Source organism: Drosophila virilis, chromosome 6, assembly GCF_030788295.1.
Source record: "Drosophila virilis strain 15010-1051.87 chromosome 6, Dvir_AGI_RSII-ME, whole genome shotgun sequence".
Classification (NCBI taxonomy): Eukaryota; Metazoa; Arthropoda; class Insecta; order Diptera; family Drosophilidae; genus Drosophila; species Drosophila virilis.
The window spans coordinates 720887-739278 of NC_091548.1; the positions used below are offsets into that span (position 1 = coordinate 720887).

An 18392-nucleotide genomic window follows, 5' to 3' on the forward strand; every position below is an offset into this window, starting at 1 on the left:
AGTACATTAATGATATCGACTATCGATCGTTCGAGAAAAAAAACGCCCAAATGAAACTTTTGTTAATAGTAGCCGATGAACTGCGTTGTTTGTTTTGATGACATTAGTAACTAGTAACCTTTAAGTACTTTTTTTCTAAAAACTCGAGGGTTACACTTTTTTAGTAGCCAATGATGTCAAACGATTCTAGTTTATTGTTAAATTAATTAAATTAAAATATAATTAAAATGACAGCAACCAGCGCTAGGGGAAAGTGTCCAATGATGCCAAACGATTCTAGTTCATTGTTAAATTAATGAAATTAAAATATAATTAAAAACACAATCTTGCCAGATCTACACTATTAGGAGAGTTCGATGCTTAATTCGGATCTGGATAAGGGAATGGTTCACAGGAGTTAGTCTCCTACATTTGAAGGGATAAACTTGTAGTTGCATTATACTGCGATGACATTACATAATTGCCTTTATGCTATATTATAAATAGAAACCTTTTATAGACGACTTATGATTGGGTTAAGCAAACGTTTTGATATTCAACGGTATGCTGTCAGCTTCTTCTGGTATTTGCAAATTATGTTAAATAATATATAATTGATAATAAGTATAAAGAAATGTTATTCTGTTTTCCTCTTTACAATTAGTTGACACAACATGCTGTTATCCGAGAAGGACCTGCGCGCCCAATAACTTGAAAGCAGGTGTCAAATAGCAGGTGCATTGGATCAAAGAAAAAACACAATCTGTCTGTTGTCGTACAAGCTGGAGACAGAGAAGAGCTCGGGCGAGAGTCGGGTTTACTAGGGCAATTGGCCCCAAGGAGGACAATATTATCAAGCTACAGCTATATTAGACGCACCGCGAATAACGTCCTTAATCCTTGCTTCAGCCGCAGGAGTTCCTAACGCCCATAAAAAACGTGATAATCTGAAAACTTCTTCGTAAACAATGAATGGGAAAATGCTAGTGAGTGCGACCTTTCTAAGCCACCTTTATTCTGATATGCATAAAGTTCTGCGCTTCTGGCTTCTAATCTCTTAGTAACTTAACGTTTAAATATTGATGGTTATCTAGTAAGCCAAAGATTGTCCTTTAGTGTGTAAAGGGGTGCATAATTGTTTTTTTTTTTTTCTTTATTAGAAAATTGTGTTTCTTAACTAGGCTTTTAGCAGTTAATTTCCATTATCTACTGTATTTTCGACTATTAATAAATAAACAAAACAAAAATAAAACACTTAAAAAGGCTTTTCTAATTTTAGCATAAAACGTGTAAAGCAGTAAATATTCCAGATCAGTAGCAACAGCCTAGTTTATACAGTCATGTTCATTTCTCTGTCCGTCTGTTTGTTTCTAGTATAATATAACTAATAATAATTATTACTAAACAGAAAACTTGAAACTCAAAGAAAAGAAAGAAAGAAAGAATTCTTAAAGCTGGTCCGCAGTTTTGGCAGTTTTCTTTACCCTTTTTGCTTATATTTATAAATGTACTCTTGATATTCAAGTATCCATTAAACCAAAAAACCTGGTAAATGTATATTTAAATCATTTCTCTGAAAATTTTATTGGCGCCAAACTCTTCGATCACGCTCACTCCAGTGCAACGTTGTAACCAGTGTTGCAAATCATCGGAAACTCACAAACACATGCAAAAAATTGTTTGCCGGTGCACCTTTGGCTGACAGGATGCAACAAAAGTAATGTCGTTTATAGTCTCCGTTGCTTTTTGTAGCCCCAAACGCTGGCCCGGATACTGTCTCTGCAGCCGGAGACCAGGCAAGAAAAGTTGAAGAAAATAAAGCCCACAGTTGTGCAAGTGTGCCTAGTCAAAGGCTCCAACAAAGAGAATCGCCATAGTCCCAAACTTTTAAAAACGAGTGCAGGCTATGTAACGGTCATGTCCTTTTAAAACATCAGCCGGCATAGTAAAAGTCGAGCCCCCTACACTTCCCTATTTAAGTATTAAGTATTCCAGGCTCAACCAAAGCCCGTCACGGTTATAAAACCAAAAACTTCTAAAAATAAATAAAAATAAAAAATAAAATGTGATATAGGTTTTAAATAAGCAAAATTAAAATTAGTAATTAATTAGCCGGTGGATGTAAACGCACGTTCGCAGAATCCAATTTGTATTTTTTTCTTTAGTTATTTTATTTGTACAGTAAAAGATCGGAACGAAGCTTAACTAATCTAAACATATTTAAATATGTATTGCATTTGTGCTGATCAAATACAAGTCACACTTTATTAACAATTGTGCATTTTAAATATAATTGTTACAAATCTTTACAAACAAATGAATTTAATTAAAATTAATTAAAATTTCACATGTCTTTTCCAATATTTGCATTTAAATTTATGCAATTTTAAAAATCTTATAAAATGTTCCACAACGAAATATATATACATATATGAAAATAAAAATATATATGTGTATAAGATTTAATAATAAAAGTAAGATATTTTATTGTCGGATCGGACCACTATATCATATAGCTGCCATATGAACGATCGGTCGAAAAGTACAGCCCAAGGCTTTTTGTGTGCAAAACGATCGCAATACAGTAAATTAGTGCATTTTTAAATAAATTAATTATTATAAAAGACCCTATTAATAAATTAATTAAGTGTACGTAAAAAGGTACAAATATATACTAAATAAATAGAATATCACAAGAAATAATATTCTATAAAATGTGACGTCATAATTTGGGGTGTTCCCCAACCGTGTGCGTAAACCGTACCAACATATGTTGTTTGGTTAGTGTTAGTGCCTATAGGCATTCGAATTTTCTACCTACTTGCACCGAGACTCGGCTCTGCAACAACAACATTAATGCCCAAATCGTATTGTTGTTGCTGGTTTTATGAGCTGCTTTGTAGGAACGACAGAGAAACCAGCAACAAACACAGTGGCAGTAATTGTCTCTTTTCTTTACACTGAGTTTCTCATGTCGTTGAAATCTTTTTAGTGATCAGAACAGACAACGAAAACAAAATGGGGTTTCGTCCGCACTGTTGTTGTTTTGCAGCTGGTTTCTTGTTGCTTACTATGGTAATTGAGCTTTTTTTTTATACCCTGAACCCATTAAAAATGGGTATAGGGGTATATTGGGTAGAGGGGTATATTTTTTTTTTTTTTTTTTGGCAATTTTGGTAAATAATAACAGCTAGAGTAACTAAACTTGATACATCGCTTCTAAAATAGAATATATATGCATTTGATGTTGGAAGAAAAGGGGTCCAGGGTATCCCCTAGTCGGGAGCTCCCGACTAGAACCTTTTACCTGTTTGGTTTTTGATTTTGCGCTTGCAGCCCAACCCGAACAACCAATCATGAACTTTAAAACGGTAAAAAAACCTGAAAGTGTAGCAGTTGTGAAGCAGTCATCTTCGACCTCAGAAGGTATATAGATGTAAATTCTTAGTCAGTAATAACAGCCGAGTGGATATTGATATAGATGGATTAACATTTTGTTGTGCGGAGTTTTGCCAGAACAATTTCAACAATTTTCCGAATTCCACCTGCAATTGTGGTAAATTGGCCAAGGTTTTGGAAATATGCTCATTTGACACGATCTTCTCGATAATTCAATTGAGAAAAATCCACTCCTTCGGGTGGAAAATTGTCAAAGGTTGTAGAGGCCCACTTTCAGGATTTGTGCGATCGGGCCTTAACTTACTTTCAAAGCTTTACATAATTTTGGAAATTTAGTTTAGCATTACTTTAACTATGTGTTTCTCTGAAAGCGTGTTCACCAATCTCTGTTAATTCCAGCTTATAGATATTTAGCCCATACATTGTTAAAACAATACAGCCTTCAGCCCCGCGAGACTTCTGGTGACAACGTACGCGGATGATACCGCCTTCCCAGCTTCGCACGACCACCAGTTGCCCAGCACACCAGCTCATTTTACTTCCATTTTGCGTCCACTTGGACCGAAGACTTATATGGGAATATCACATCGCAGCAATGAGATTAATATGCTTGAGAAGGCTTCAAAAGCTCGACTAGCTTCTAAAGCCTTAAAGCAAGCTTCATGTTTCCACGAAGGCATTGCTTCTGAAAACGATGATAACGCATATCTGGACAAGTTTCGGGAACGGCGTCAGCACACCAGCTGCACCGCATAAGAGTTGTCCAAGCCAAAGCAGCACGCAAGGTGGCTAGCCTGCCATGGTACGTGACAACCGATGCCATAGAACGAGATCCCCGCCTAACAAAGATCGGAGACCAACTCAACTTTTTCAGCAGCCGATACGCCGACAAGCTGCTGCAACACCTGAATGCGGCCGCCAGCGTCCTTGCTGGCCCCATAAGAGGGAGGCGCCTCCGAAGGCTACACCCCGACGACATACCTACATGGCGTTTTATTTGAACATTCGCATCATTGTTAATAAGGTCCTTGTAAATACCATATAAGTTACAAAATAGTAACTATACTACTTTAATAATTATTCGCTTGGTAGAGATCAGAAGGCACTGATAGATTCCAGCACACAAATAAAACATATTTAAATAAAAAAAAGTAGATCTTTAGTGTATGTGGAATTCACCACCCTACGGGCAGATTCAATTAAATTATAAACCCACATTTGGTAACTGGGTTAAAAAGTAATATAATAATATATGTTTATAGAACAAGACTTGTCACGGGTAAGGCCGGGTATTACCCGCTAGTTTATATGAAAATATTTCCTGTTTGTATGTGCATGCAATTAGATATATCTGTACTTAATGATAAAGCAACAATTTCCTTGCAATGCTACTTCTCTTGCAAACTTCGAGAAACTCAAAGAGACAGGCTAAAGCTTTAGAGAGCTTTTTCCCGCTCTTAACTCTCATGCTGCAGGACGCACCTACCGACGGACACATGTTTTGTTTTGTTCTTTATTCGGTTTTAGATGCTCGTTTTTATGTTGAAATTTGCTCTTTGAGATCCATTGCGGCTGCTGCAGTGGCGAAAATGAGAATTCAAGGAGAGATGGACAACAGTTAGATGACTGCTGTTTGTGTTGTTGCTGCTGCTGCCGCTGTCGCCGCTGCTGCTGGTTGTTGGTTCGTCTGATACTGTTGTTCTTAGCCATGATGCTGCTGCTGCTGCTGGCACAGCTCTTATCATTGTTGTTGTGTTGCTGCCGTGGTCGCTGCTGCTGCTGGTGCTGCTGCTGCTGCTGCTGCTTCTGGTACAAGAACTGTTTGGGCTTATCATGAGCAAATCAGTTTATCTACTGTTAATGCTATGGACAGATGTGTGTGCGCTGTTTGCTTGTGGCTAAAATAAGTGTTAACGGAAAAAAAGTAACGTGAGTGCACTCAGATACTTTAAACAATTTAACTGCATGTGTTATATTCGCACATATCTAACTATATATATAGTTATTTTTATTAAATAATAAAAACCAGCCAAATAACGGTAAGTACACATTATTAGTCCTAATTTCGAATTTACAAATAGTACAGATATTTCGAATATAGTCCGCGCTTGCATACATACAAATGTACGTACATACAAGTACATATAAGTACGTGTGAGTGTGTTTGTGTTGGCGCTTGGTTTACGTCAGTGTACAAAACTCTACGCACGTACATACATTTGTATGTGTATGTGTATGTGTACCATAACACACACACAGAAACAGAACCGTCACAATAAATAAGGACCAGCATGCTCTAAAGAGGAGATGAGAAAGGAGAGAGGGGGTTTGGGGCATAGATTGCATATAAGAAGTAGTTGAATGTTCGATACGCTTAAAAGACGAACAAGTCTTTTGTACCTACATGCATACATACATATAAGCTGTTTTTTTCCTTCTTTCAATTCCTTGACCTGACCCGATTCAATTAATAGAATTCCGCCACACATACATATGCAAGAAGTGTATGTGTATATGTTTTTAAAATGTAGGTGTTGCTGTATTTGCTGCTGCTGCTGCGGCTGCTTTTGCTTCTGTCCGCATTGCCATCATCAGTAGGACCATTCTTCCTTGGTACTTCTGGTAAAGTTCTTGCATCGAAGCTTTTTCTGGGTCGCCATTGTTACTCGTGAAGCACACACGCAAACACGCATACACACACACACAAACACACACACACACACATTATTCGGGACCGTGTGCGTGTGCAAGCTTTGAAAAACTTGTGTGTTTGCTGCGAAAAGCATCCCCAACTGTTATTCTCTTTCTTTTGCCCCTCCTCTCTTAACTTAAGGGATTCTGTAAATAAACTAGCGTTCTCTTAACTTAGGCGATTCCGCAAATCGACAAGCATTCATTTTTAACAGTTGGCCATTTATGCTGTAATTCGGCATATATGTAGGTTCTTGTACACATTTGCAAGAGCTATATTTAAAAAAAAAAAAAACAGTAAAAGGTTCTAGTCGGGAGCTCCCGACTAGGGGATACCCTGAACCATCTTCTTCCAACATCAAATGAATATATATTCTTCCAACATAAAATGCATATATATTCTATTTTAGAAGCTATATGTCAAGTTTGGTGACTCTAGCATTTATTATTTACCTAAATTGCCCAAAAAACAGGATATCGATTATCGGAAGCAAACTTGATCTGCGCGGGAACTAGGAGCACCTTCATCTAAAATTTCAAGTCTCTAGCTCTTATAGGTTCTGAGATCCTTGCGTTCATACATACGGACGGAAGGACGGACAGACAGACGGACATGGCTAGATCGACTCGGCTATTGGTGCTGATCCAGAATATATTTACTTTATGGGGTCGGAGATGCTTCCTTCTGTCTGTTACATACATTTGGATTTTGCACAAATACAATATACCCTTTTATCCATTTTTAATGGGTTCAGGGTATAAAAAACAACATGAATGAGGGAAACCCACAAAAGGATAGTTTTTTTATTTTAACAATATTATTATTTGCATTTGAATTCTTAATAATAAATAATTCGTAAACTGAACTTTTGTACTTCTACACTTTTCTTTATGAAGCTCAAAGGTTTTTGGGAAAAGTTGTAAGTATTTAACACTCGATTCAATGCATATTTTAAAAATTAAAGATTTTTTTTTGGGATGAGTGAACCATTTTATTTAGCTAGGTGTGTTTCATTTGTAGATATTGCCTATTGTAATATATGCCGATTTTTATACCCTGAACCCATTAAAATGGCTATAAGGGTATATTGTATTTGTGCAAAATCCAAATGTATGTAACAGGCAGAAGGAAGCATCTCCGAGTTTGTTTCCGATAATCGATAGCTTACTCCGTTTTCAAGCAATCGATAAAAATCGATATCGACATCCTGTTTTTTTTTAGCAAATTGGGTAAATTATAAGAGCTAGAGCCACCAAACGATATGTTGCTTCTAGAATATTATAGATAATTCAAGTATCTTTTATTTCATACCTATCGTCACCTCCCCGCTACCACCCTAATAACCCAACTTTTATTGCCAACCAATTTAAACCATAATTTAAATGCAATTGACTTTTTCAGAATACACAAATATTCTATGGTGCAATAAGATATACTGTAGACAATTTCATAAAGATCGGTTAAGAAAAACCAAAGTAATATGCAACTGCTCAATTGAATGGGGCAGCAGCTTTAAGAATATCTGTATACATGTACACACACACATATTCAAGCGCGCCTGCTTCGCATTCTAACAGCATGGTAATTGCGACTATTTTCTGTAATGTTATTTAAGTTCCTTTTTTATCATAAGTACTTAATTGTTGGTGTGGATGCTGAGTAGAGGCATAGTAGGTGGTGCGGTGTGTCGCGAGTTCGAGCCCTACCGGGGAAAGTATTATTTTTTTTTTTTTTGCTGGTGTGGCTGTTGAGTAGAGTCGACAGCAAGTAATGCGGTCAGTTGCGAGTTCGAGCCCTGCCAAGGGAACTTTTTTTTATTAATTTATTTGGTGTTGGAATAAGGGGGTTCAGGGAATGCCCTAGTCGGGAGCTCCCGAGAGTGAATGATTGAATTATTTTGGTCCCTTGGAAGATCCAGAGGGTTTACTCTCTTGAGTCTTCTGATGGTGTTGCTGTTGTCCAGCAGGCCAACCGCAAGGTTATTGTTGTGCAGGTGTATCCTATGCAGGTATCTACTGCTGCTTTTGTCTATCTCGTCACTGACCCATGGGATCTTGAACACTGTGGATGGAAGCGTTGTCATGATAGATATGTGCATTGGAAACGATTCGCAGTGCCTTGTTTTGAAAACCCGAATTAATTTTAGATTGCTTCGGCTGACAGTACTCCATAACTGAATGCCGTAAGTCCAAAGCTATTAATTAATTGCGTTGTAGACAAGGAGCTTTGACCGAGTACTTAGATTGGGCTTACGGCCAATAAGCCAGTAATAGGACTTTAGCTTGACTTCAGCTTGTTTTCTTTTCTTAAAAAGGTGAGCTCCCCAAGTATACCTCCTGTCGAGAGTCATGCCAAGGTATTTTCTCGTCGTCTCTTCTGGTATAACAGCTTCGCCTAAATAGACAGGTGGGCAGTTAGCAGGCATGAGAGAGAATTTGGTGGCTGTGGATTTTTCATTGTTCCCCAAGATGTTCCATCTCCTCTGCTATTCGTTAAGTATTTCCAATTGGCCTTGTATAACGTGAGAAGCCGCTTCAGGTGTATCACCAGCGGCGAGGAATACAGTGTCATTAGCATATGTGGCGACTAGAAGATTTGAGTTTCCAATAACAGAAAGGTCTTTTGATGATATATAGTGGGGGCCCAGCATGTTGCCTTGGGGAACTTCCGCTCTAGTAACTGAAATGATTTTGAGCATATTGAAAACGTGCTTAACCGATTTTGAAAATTCCGCCCGCACCTGTGGAAATTCAGCGGAAATTATTTGTATGTGATTTTTTAATGAATTTTTATCTTGGATTGACACTTCGGGTTATTGAATTAATTCCAACTTTTGACCCTCAATTCCATGAACTTCAAATTAATTTTCAAATACTTATGTTAAATATAACTTAAGTAACGGTTATTGCCCGGCATTGCCCGTTTCAAGAGAATTTAAATATAGACAAAAAAAACTTTTAGCTAGAATATATATATATATATATTATATATCAAAAATATATAGTTTATTGCCTTTTGTTTCAGATGTTTGGGAAGGACAATGGGCGCGGGGGCTTCTGTATCACGAACTAAAGAGTATTGCAATCGAGAAATCGAAAGTCATATGAATATGTATATTAAATGATTCGTAGAGCTTGAGCTAGAACTATTGAATTAACTAATATGTGGGCAGTATTCAAGAGAAATGCAGATGACAAGTCTCCAGTTTTCCTTGTGGTTCTGGTGGCCACCTGCTGGAGCTTCTTGCCACAATTGGCAGGCGCAGGATCGTCGCAGGCACACGACACGGTGTCCGTGTCCTTGCCGGGTGACATAATACTCGGCGGACTTTTTCCCGTTCACGAGAAGGGCGAAGGTGCACCGCCCTGCGGACCTAAGGTCTACAACCGGGGTGTTCAGCGCCTGGAGGCCATGCTCTATGCCATCGACCGTGTTAACAACGACACAAACATATTGCCGGGAATAACGATAGGCGTGCACATACTGGACACGTGCTCTAGGGATACCTACGCTCTGAACCAGTCACTCCAGTTTGTGCGCGCCTCGCTGAACAACCTGGACACGTCCGTGTTCGAGTGCTCCGATACATCCGTTCCGCAGTTGAGGAAAAATGCGACATCCGGTCCGGTCTTTGGTGTGATTGGCGGCTCGTACAGTTCTGTATCGCTGCAGGTCGCGAATCTTTTGCGCCTCTTTCACATACCGCAAATTTCACCCGCATCTACGGCAAAGACTCTCTCGGACAAGACGCGTTTCGATCTATTCGCACGCACTGTGCCGCCGGATACATTCCAATCTGTCGCCTTGGTAGACATCATCAAGAACTTCAACTGGTCCTACGTGTCGACAATTCATTCGGAAGGCTCCTACGGTGAATACGGCATCGAGGCGTTCCACAAGGAGGCAACGGAGCGACATGTCTGCATTGCTGCCGCCGAAAAGGTGCCAAGCGCCGCCGACGACAAAGTTTTTGATTCGATTATTGGCAAACTCCAAAAGAAGCCAAATGCTCGCGGAGTTATTCTGTTTACGCGCGCCGAGGATGCGCGTCGCATCCTTCTCGCGGCGAAACGTGCCAATCTCTCACATCCCTTCCACTGGGTGGCCAGCGATGGGTGGGGCAAGCAACAGAAGCTACTGGAGGGACTGGAGGACATTGCCGAGGGTGCCATTACGGTTGAACTGCAATCGGAGATAATCGAAGACTTTGACCGATATATGATGCAATTGACGCCCAGCAACAACAAGCGAAATCCTTGGTTCGCCGAGTATTGGGAGGATACCTTTAATTGTGTGCTATCCACGGCATCGGAGAATGGCCAACAAGAGAAAGAGGAAGCTAGTCCAATCAAAGAAAAGCCTAAAAACGCCTGCGATGACGGTTTCAGGCTCTCGGAAAAAGTCGGGTAAGTTATAATCCGTGGTTGCCGGGAATTTGGTCAACGACTATGCAAGGAGTTTCAGGCTTAAGCCCAGGATTGGGATCCAACCTTAGCATTACATATACCAAGCCCAGGCTTGGGTTCAAACTTTGGTTTGTCACACATATATTCTATAAATAATACAATCGTTGATGTTTTCATATAGAACAAGTAAGAGGTTCTAGTCGGGAGCCCTCGACCAGGGGATACCCTGAACCCTCTTCTTCCAACATCAAATGCATATATATATATTTTATTTTAGAAGCTATATGTAAGTTTTGGTGACTTTAGCTGTTATTTTTTACCAAAATTTCCCAAAAAACAGGATATCGATATCGATTTTATCGATTGCTTGGAAACTGAGTAAGTTATCGATTATCGGAAACAAACTCGATCTGCGCAGGCACTAAAAGCATCTACATCTAAATTTCAAGTCTCTAGCTCATATAGGTTCTGAGATCCTTGCGTTCATACATACGGACGGACGGACGGACGGACATGGCTAGATAGACTCGGCTATTGATGCTGATCAAGAATATATATACTTTATGGGGTCGGAGATGCTTCCTTCTGCCTGTTACATACATTTGGATTTTGCACAAATACAATATACTCTGATACCCATTTTTAATGGGTTCAGGGTATAAAAATGGGGACAAAATGTGATCTCTTTTTGAGATGGGCACGGAAAAATAAATTCAATACCGCCCCGAAACATACATTTGTTGTTATTCAGAACCGACAATTTTTAAAATATATTTTGCTCTTCCAAAACGCGCTACAATTTATATTCTTTTAAAGCGTTTAATACCGTAGGTCCCAAGCGATTTGCTTGCCATTTCCCATTTTGATCCACCACCATTTTGGTCCACTAAAAGTCAAATATGGTTCGGTTCGTCGGTTTTAGGAGCAATTCTCTTGTTCGAAGGTTCGGTTCATAAATAGAAACAAATAAGTCGGAAGTTCGGTTCATATAAAAACTATAGTGAAATTCCGAATCATAAATAAAAAACTAAATTGGAATTCCGGTTCATATCAAAATTAAAATCTATAATTTTGGGTTCGAGCCGGTTCGGCTCCAAATCGGTTTATATTATTGGTTTTAACCATCTACATATATAACGGTATTCAAATCAGTTTTCTTCCTCTTGCTATTGTGGAGATAAAAAATAATGTAGGCTTTTATATTTTGATTTAGTTACGAGCAAGAATCGAAGACGCAATTCGTAGTGGACGCAGTGTACGCCTTCGCCCATGCCCTACACAATTTGCACAACGATTTGTGCACCCAGAATGATCAGAACCCAGGCGAACAGCATCGGCACAGCGAATCTGTGTGGTATCGCAAGCCCGTGGACAGCCACTCGCAGGCATGTCCCAATATGGCCAACTATGATGGAAAGGACTTCTACAACAATTACCTGTTGAATGTGTCGTTTGTAGGTAAAGTACATAAGTTAAAGATCCCCATTGGATGCTCTCGTTTTTATTTTGAATTAACCTTTGACTCTCCCAAGATTTGGCTGGCAGTGAGGTGAAGTTTGATCGTCAGGGCGATGGCTTGGCGAGGTATGACATTTTGAACTATCAACGTCTGGACAACTCCTCCGGATACCAGTATAAGGTAATTATATTATAAGAAAAAAAATTAAAAATATTGTATTTAAAGCAAAAACAACAAGATACAACCATCGTCTTTGGAGTGCTCGAAAATTAATTAAAAGAGTTGCTAATACTGATGAAAAATTAATTTAATTAGGGAAATATTTCGTGACAGTATTATAATAACTTCAGAGGGTGGATCACTTGATCTTTTTACAAATAAACCAAACTCTATTACTGCTTAACAATAAATAAAAGATCGACAAGGATTTTTGGGTAGTTTACTTACACTCAAAAAAAATAAAAAAATCCTATTCATATTAAGAGAAAAAAATCCTTAAATATAGTTTGCTAAAGTCAGTGAAATTATTGTTAAATGTTTATGGAAGATGTCCAGATTTCATAAAGGAAATTCTCATGTTTAGAGAAAAGGATCCTTAAGCATAATTTTATAATATTAAGGAAATATATAAATATATTTAACAAGGGGTTCTCTGAACCGTCTTCTTCCAACATCAAATGCATATATACATATATTCTATTTTAGAAGCTATATGCCAAGTTTGGTGACTCAAGCTCTTATTATTACCAAAATTGCCCAAATAACAGGATATCGATATCGATATTTATAGATTGCTTGGAAACGGAGTAAATTATCGATTATCGGAAACAAACTTGATCTGCGCAGGCGCTCCCAGTGTCTACATCTAAAATTTCAAATCTCTTGCTCTTATAGGTTTTGAGATCCTTGCGTTCATACATACGGACAGACAGACATACGGACATGGCTAGATCGACTCGGCTATTGATGCTGATCAAGAATATATATACTTTATGGGGTCGGAGATGCTTCCTTCTGCCTGCTTCCAATGCAATATACCCTTACACCGATTTTTAATGGGTTCAGGGTATAAAAATTGATGGTAATTTTGTACACTTGTAGGTGATCGGTAAATGGTTCAACAACCTGGAAATTAACTTGGATACAGTTGTGTGGAACAAGGAAAATGAGATGCCAACCTCAGCATGCTCCTTGCCTTGCGAGGCTGGAATGATAAAAAAACAACAGGTAGTAAAACTCATCTCAGTAAACTGACCCCAGTTGCTTACTCACTGTCCTGTTCACAGGGAGACACGTGTTGCTGGATCTGCGACAGCTGCGAGCCGTACGAATACGTCTACGATGAGCTGACCTGCAAGGACTGTGGCCCGGGTCTCTGGCCGTATCCGGACAAGCTGTCATGTTTTGCCCTCAACATCCAGTACATGCGCTGGAACTCGCTTTTTGCTCTCGTTCCCTTGGCGATTGCAATATTTGGCATTACGATGACCATCATCGTGATTGTGTTATTTGCCAGAAATCACGATACGCCGCTCGTGCGTGCATCGGGCCGTGAGCTTAGCTATACTCTACTCTTTGGCATTCTCGTCTGCTACTGCAACACATTTGCATTGATCGCGAAGCCAACGATTGGCTCCTGTGTTCTGCAGAGGTTCGGCATCGGCGTCGGCTTTTCCATCATTTATAGTGCTTTGCTCACGAAAACCAATCGCATATCTCGCATCTTCCATTCGGCATCCAAGTCGGCGCAGCGCCTTAAATACATCAGCCCCCAGTCCCAGGTGGTGATCACGACCTCCTTGATCGGTACGTAGTGGAACACGATATTCGAGTGTATAATTCATTCATTTTTTATTTTGTCCATTTTCTAATCAACCCTGTTTTGGACACTCGAATGACAAATGAATAATCGAACTGGTTCGTTACAATCGAATCGACAAGTCGTTCTAACCCGTCTGTCTGAACCACTCGCCTCTCGTAACCTAGAAACATCAAATTTTGAACGATTATCCTCCGAGAGTCCAATCTCCAGCAACATCCCCCGTTTCGAAGTAATCAATAGGAACCAATATCAAATACTGTTTCTTAACCTGAGATATTTGCTCAAAAAAAAAAAAATTTCAATATAGATTCTTATCGATTGTTTGGAATCGGGACGAGCTATCTATTATCGGAGACAACATTTCAAGTCCCTCGACACAAGATCGACAAGGAGTTTTTGTGTAATTTACTTACAGTCAGAAAATTTAAAAATCCTATTTCAATTTTACTTCGTAGAATGCCCATGTTTTTAAAAGAAAATTCTCATGTCGATAGAAAAAGATCCTAAAATATATTTTAATAAAACTAGGTAAATATTTTGGGGAATTATTATAACACCTTCTGAGGGCGGATCATTTGAACTTTTTACAAATTCACTAAACTTTTTTGTATTTTACTTACACTCAAATAAATTAGAAAATTAATCTAAAATATAATTTTATAATATTAGGGAAATATTTCGTGCCCGTATTATAATACCTTCTTAATTTAAAAAAAAAAATTTAATATATGCAATTTAGATAGTTATGAGTACTGTTAGAGTACTGAATACAGATCATCCGGATCATATAGCTCTAAAATATTTAATAAATACGTTTGTTTACCAATTGTTTAGCAATTCAAGTTTTGATCACGATGATTTGGATGATTGTGGAGCCACCGGGAACCCGATTTTATTACCCGGACCGCACCGAGGTCATCTTGAAATGCAAGATACAGGACATGTCCTTTCTTTTCTCGCAGCTGTACAACATGATACTTATTACAATTTGTACGGTTTACGCTATAAAAACCCGCAAAATACCCGAAAATTTTAACGAATCCAAATTTATCGGATTCACTATGTACACAACATGCATCATTTGGCTGGCATTTGTACCAATTTATTTCGGTACTGGAAACTCCTACGAGGTAAGCTCTATAAATATTTACTTATTGGATACAATTTTTTGTTTTTCAAGAAGAGCCAAGAAAAACAGGGCCCATGTCCACCTCCAACTCTTGTGCTAACTGGCTTCCTTAAATAACTGGATTTGAATTTGGGCTTTCCCAACATTTTTTTTTACAATGCTTAATTTTCATTATACCCTGAACCTATTGCATAGAGAAGAAAGAAGCATCTCCTATCCCATAAGGTATATACATATATATTCTTGACCAGCATATTGATGCTATTGAGCCGCGTCGATCTAGCCATGTCCGTCTTTCTGTCCATGCGTCTGTCCGTATGTATGAACGCAAGGATCTCAGAAACTATTAGAGCTAGAAACTTGAAATTTTAAATGCACATAGGTTCATGCGCAGTACGATAATCGATTGCTTGCTCCGTTTCCAAGCAATCGATCAACATCGATATCGAAATCATGTTTTTTAAGAAAATTCTTTAGGTTTTTAGAGGTAAGTAAATCAGGTTAAAACGCCAATTATTGCCCACCGATTTAAGCCACAATTTAAATACAATTGACTTTTTGAGAATATATAATTTTTCTATAGCACAATAAGATTGGAACAGAGAAGTTATTAAAGAAAATGTATTTGTGCTTGGATTTTTGTTAATTTTTGGTGTTTTACTGATTAAGCAAACAAGCTCGTTGCGCAAGAAAAGGGGCTTAGGGTATCCCTTATTCAGGTACTCCCGAGTAGAGTCTCTTGTTTGATTCATTCATTTATTCATTTCATAATGCGACAATTTACTTTATCAATTTCACACAAATCTTGTTTCATGTTGAAACTCTCGAAAGCGACAGCTACGAAGCAAAAAAGATTATCCTGACTGACTGACTGACTGAGTGATTGGTGATCAACGCACAGTCCAAATCGTAAGAGCTAGGAAGCTGAAATTTGCGCTATAGTTACCTTATGTGATGAAGGTGCACGTTAAGACTGGGGTTCGGGAAATTCCACCCGTAAGTATGGAAAAATCGCGAAAAACGTTTGTATGAAACTTTTTTGTTTGCCATCCGATTGGCCTCAAACCCGATTTCAAAGTGTTTTCTTCAAATTCATTTGAGGGGTGTTTCACACTTTTTCAAAAATGAATTCGTCCTTGGTGGAAATGGGGGTCAAAGATTTGGTGGGTAACGTTTCGCGCTCAAATTCATTTTCAAAGCTCTATGTGAAAAATCTTTTGAGACGTGTTTCACATTTTTTTTATTCAAAATCTAAGCTCCTTCGATGGAAAGTGCATTTTAAAGTAATGTTTTGAGAATTTTTAATGTATAAGAATATAATGAATACATGTTTCAGCGATTTGGGAAATTCCACTTGAAACAGTAGTAAAATGACGGAAAACATTTGTATGAGAGTAGTTTATTTACTCTCGGCTCAGTTTCAAAATCATTTTCAAAACTATTCGAGAACATTGATTTTATAACATAGGTGCCACGGGCAAGGCCGTGGCTATACCCGCTAGTTATTAATAAATTTTATACATCTCTTGTCTAGATCCAAATAACTACATTGTGCATCTCCATCAGCTTAAGTGCATCCGTGGCCCTGGTCTGTCTCTACTCTCCGAAGGTGTATATATTGGTTTTCCATCCCGACAAGAACGTGCGCAAACTAACAATGAATAGCACAGTGTACAGACGCTCTGCCGCAACTGGAGGAGCTCCGGGGGTACCTACAAGTTCCGGATATGGTCGCACACCCATTGGATTAAATGCGGCAGACGCAGGCATAGGCCCTGCTGCTAAAGCTGTGTCTGAGCGACAGCCTCAAAGCGATTGCGAAAACAGTCCGTGCTCTGAGCTAGATCAAAATCAAACGGCGGTAATTCATAGGAACGAAGAATGCGTCAATGGTGCTCCGACATCCGACAAGTGCGATTGCCGACTAGGTGCTGCAGACCCATCCTGCACTAGAATTAACGATTAGATAAATCGCGAGGTGCACCCAAGATTGACATTTTGTGCTCTGAGTACTCTCCACATACTATGAGTATTATCCACATATGATGAGTAATCTCTACATACGATGAGTACTATCAACATACGATGAGTACTATCCACATACTATAAGAACTATTTAATACGAGCAACGGACAGTTTTTGTTGAAATGTTTGCTTTTCTCACATAAGTAGTTGCTTTAATTTAACACAGATCGCTTACTAAATTTAGAATATAGTCTGCGAAAAATACAAGTTGCTAACTTTCCCTAAAAACGAAAATTGTTGTAAGGATTTTTTAAATTTAGTCAACTGAAAGGTGGCCGTAAGTCTTTCTTTTGGTCGGATTGTACAATTAAATTAAATTAAAATTAATTAAATTAAATTAAACAGAAGTATATTGTTTAAGTGTTGTGCTTTCTGTGCTGATAGTTTATCTATTCTTAGTAAGGCCAAATGAATACAAATACATTGTATTTTCTAAAGGCGGTAAACGATTTGAAAGGTGTTTTAAAAATATGATGTGTTTTTATTTTACGTTATTCAAGGCTTAGCAAATTATAATATTTTACTTGCCTATCTGGGCCTATCTCCGAAATGAAAGAACAAGCCATCAAAAATAATGTTTGTTATTTAAAATTTGTTCAGTTGTTCATTAGGACAATCATTAACTTTTGTAATGGACTTTGATATTCGGATAAAGTCATTAAAATATTTTAACGGAACATGTTTTTTAACAAATATTTTAACTCTCTTCAGTTAACAAAATAATCCACGAGGCTTTTAGCTTTCATATTCATAAAGTTAATAAGCCCATTACTGGAAATATAAGTTTTCAGTTTTGAATTTTAACCGAAAGTTCAATGCAAAACATACTCTAAAGAAAATATATAGTTTCAGAGATAAATCAATTAAAAGTTAAATGAGATCAAGAGATTTTAATTATAACAGAATTGTTTTAAAAGAATTTAGAGAAACTCCTTTATTGCAAATACTTTTCCGAATAAGAATGTTAATAAAAGCATTAACTTAATTAGTTACGTAAGATTAGTCGCAGATTATCCCACCTATAGACATGATTAAACTAATACATATGGAGCACAATTTGAATGAAGAATAAGATAAATGCACGGACAAATTAATTATGAATGTTCAAGTATGTACTTGTGTATTAAATTGAGCTGCGTTTCATAATCAACACTTTATTTATTCCCAAGGAAAAACTCAAATTGCATTATTTGAACCAACTTGCATAACTAAATGATAATGTAACTAAGTATATTTAGTACTTAAGAATCCGTCAGGGGGTTCGGAAAAAAAAAAAATAAAAACAAATAGTACTGAACTCAAAAGGTTTTCTTGTGTCCAAATACTTATTACAATGATTTTTTCCTCCATTACAGTTATCAGATATCTAAAATTCAAAATTTTAATTGGCTGCAGCATTCTGGAATGCCTCCAATAAAAATGTATTTAGTTCCCAGATCTTAAGGTTCGCGTGCAGTGCGTAATAAGATTAAGATTTTAAA

The 18392-nt window shown here is 37.9% G+C and overlaps 1 protein-coding gene and 1 long non-coding RNA gene across 4 annotated transcripts; one reads left to right on the forward strand and one right to left on the reverse strand.

The window, feature by feature from the left end:
- Positions 1-5075: 5075 nt before the first annotated feature.
- mGluR (metabotropic Glutamate Receptor) lies at positions 5076-18361 on the forward strand. 2 transcript variants are annotated; one of them, XM_002059649.4, is made up of 8 exons: positions 5076-5417; positions 9095-10476; positions 11690-11934; positions 12009-12115; positions 13037-13162; positions 13222-13741; positions 14592-14887; positions 16421-18361. In XM_002059649.4, the coding sequence occupies exons 2-8, from the start codon at positions 9233-9235 to the stop codon at positions 16850-16852; spliced, it is 2970 nt and encodes a 989-aa protein (XP_002059685.1). In that variant the 5' UTR covers positions 5076-5417; positions 9095-9232; the 3' UTR covers positions 16853-18361. The 2 variants fall into 2 exon arrangements, with proteins under 2 accessions (XP_002059685.1, XP_015023993.1); XM_015168507.3 differs by having other exon boundaries at positions 5076-5307.
- Positions 12933-13350, reverse strand: LOC138911443 (uncharacterized). Of its 2 annotated transcripts, none has more exons than XR_011417065.1 (2): positions 13208-13350; positions 12933-13139 (listed from the first exon to the last, which is right to left on the reverse strand). It is a non-coding gene; the product is annotated as an uncharacterized lncRNA (long non-coding RNA). The 2 variants fall into 2 exon arrangements; XR_011417064.1 differs by having other exon boundaries at positions 13204-13345.
- Positions 18362-18392: the final 31 nt, after the last annotated feature.

Coding starts and splice junctions, on each gene's coding strand:
- mGluR (XM_002059649.4), top strand. CDS start 9,233: ATGTGGGCAGTATTCAAGAGAAATGCAGATGACAAGTCTCCAGTTTTC. Junction 10,477..11,689: donor AGGCTCTCGGAAAAAGTCGG/GTAAGTTATAAT, acceptor ATTTTGATTTAG/TTACGAGCAAGAATCGAAGA. Junction 11,935..12,008: donor GTTGAATGTGTCGTTTGTAG/GTAAAGTACATA, acceptor GACTCTCCCAAG/ATTTGGCTGGCAGTGAGGTG.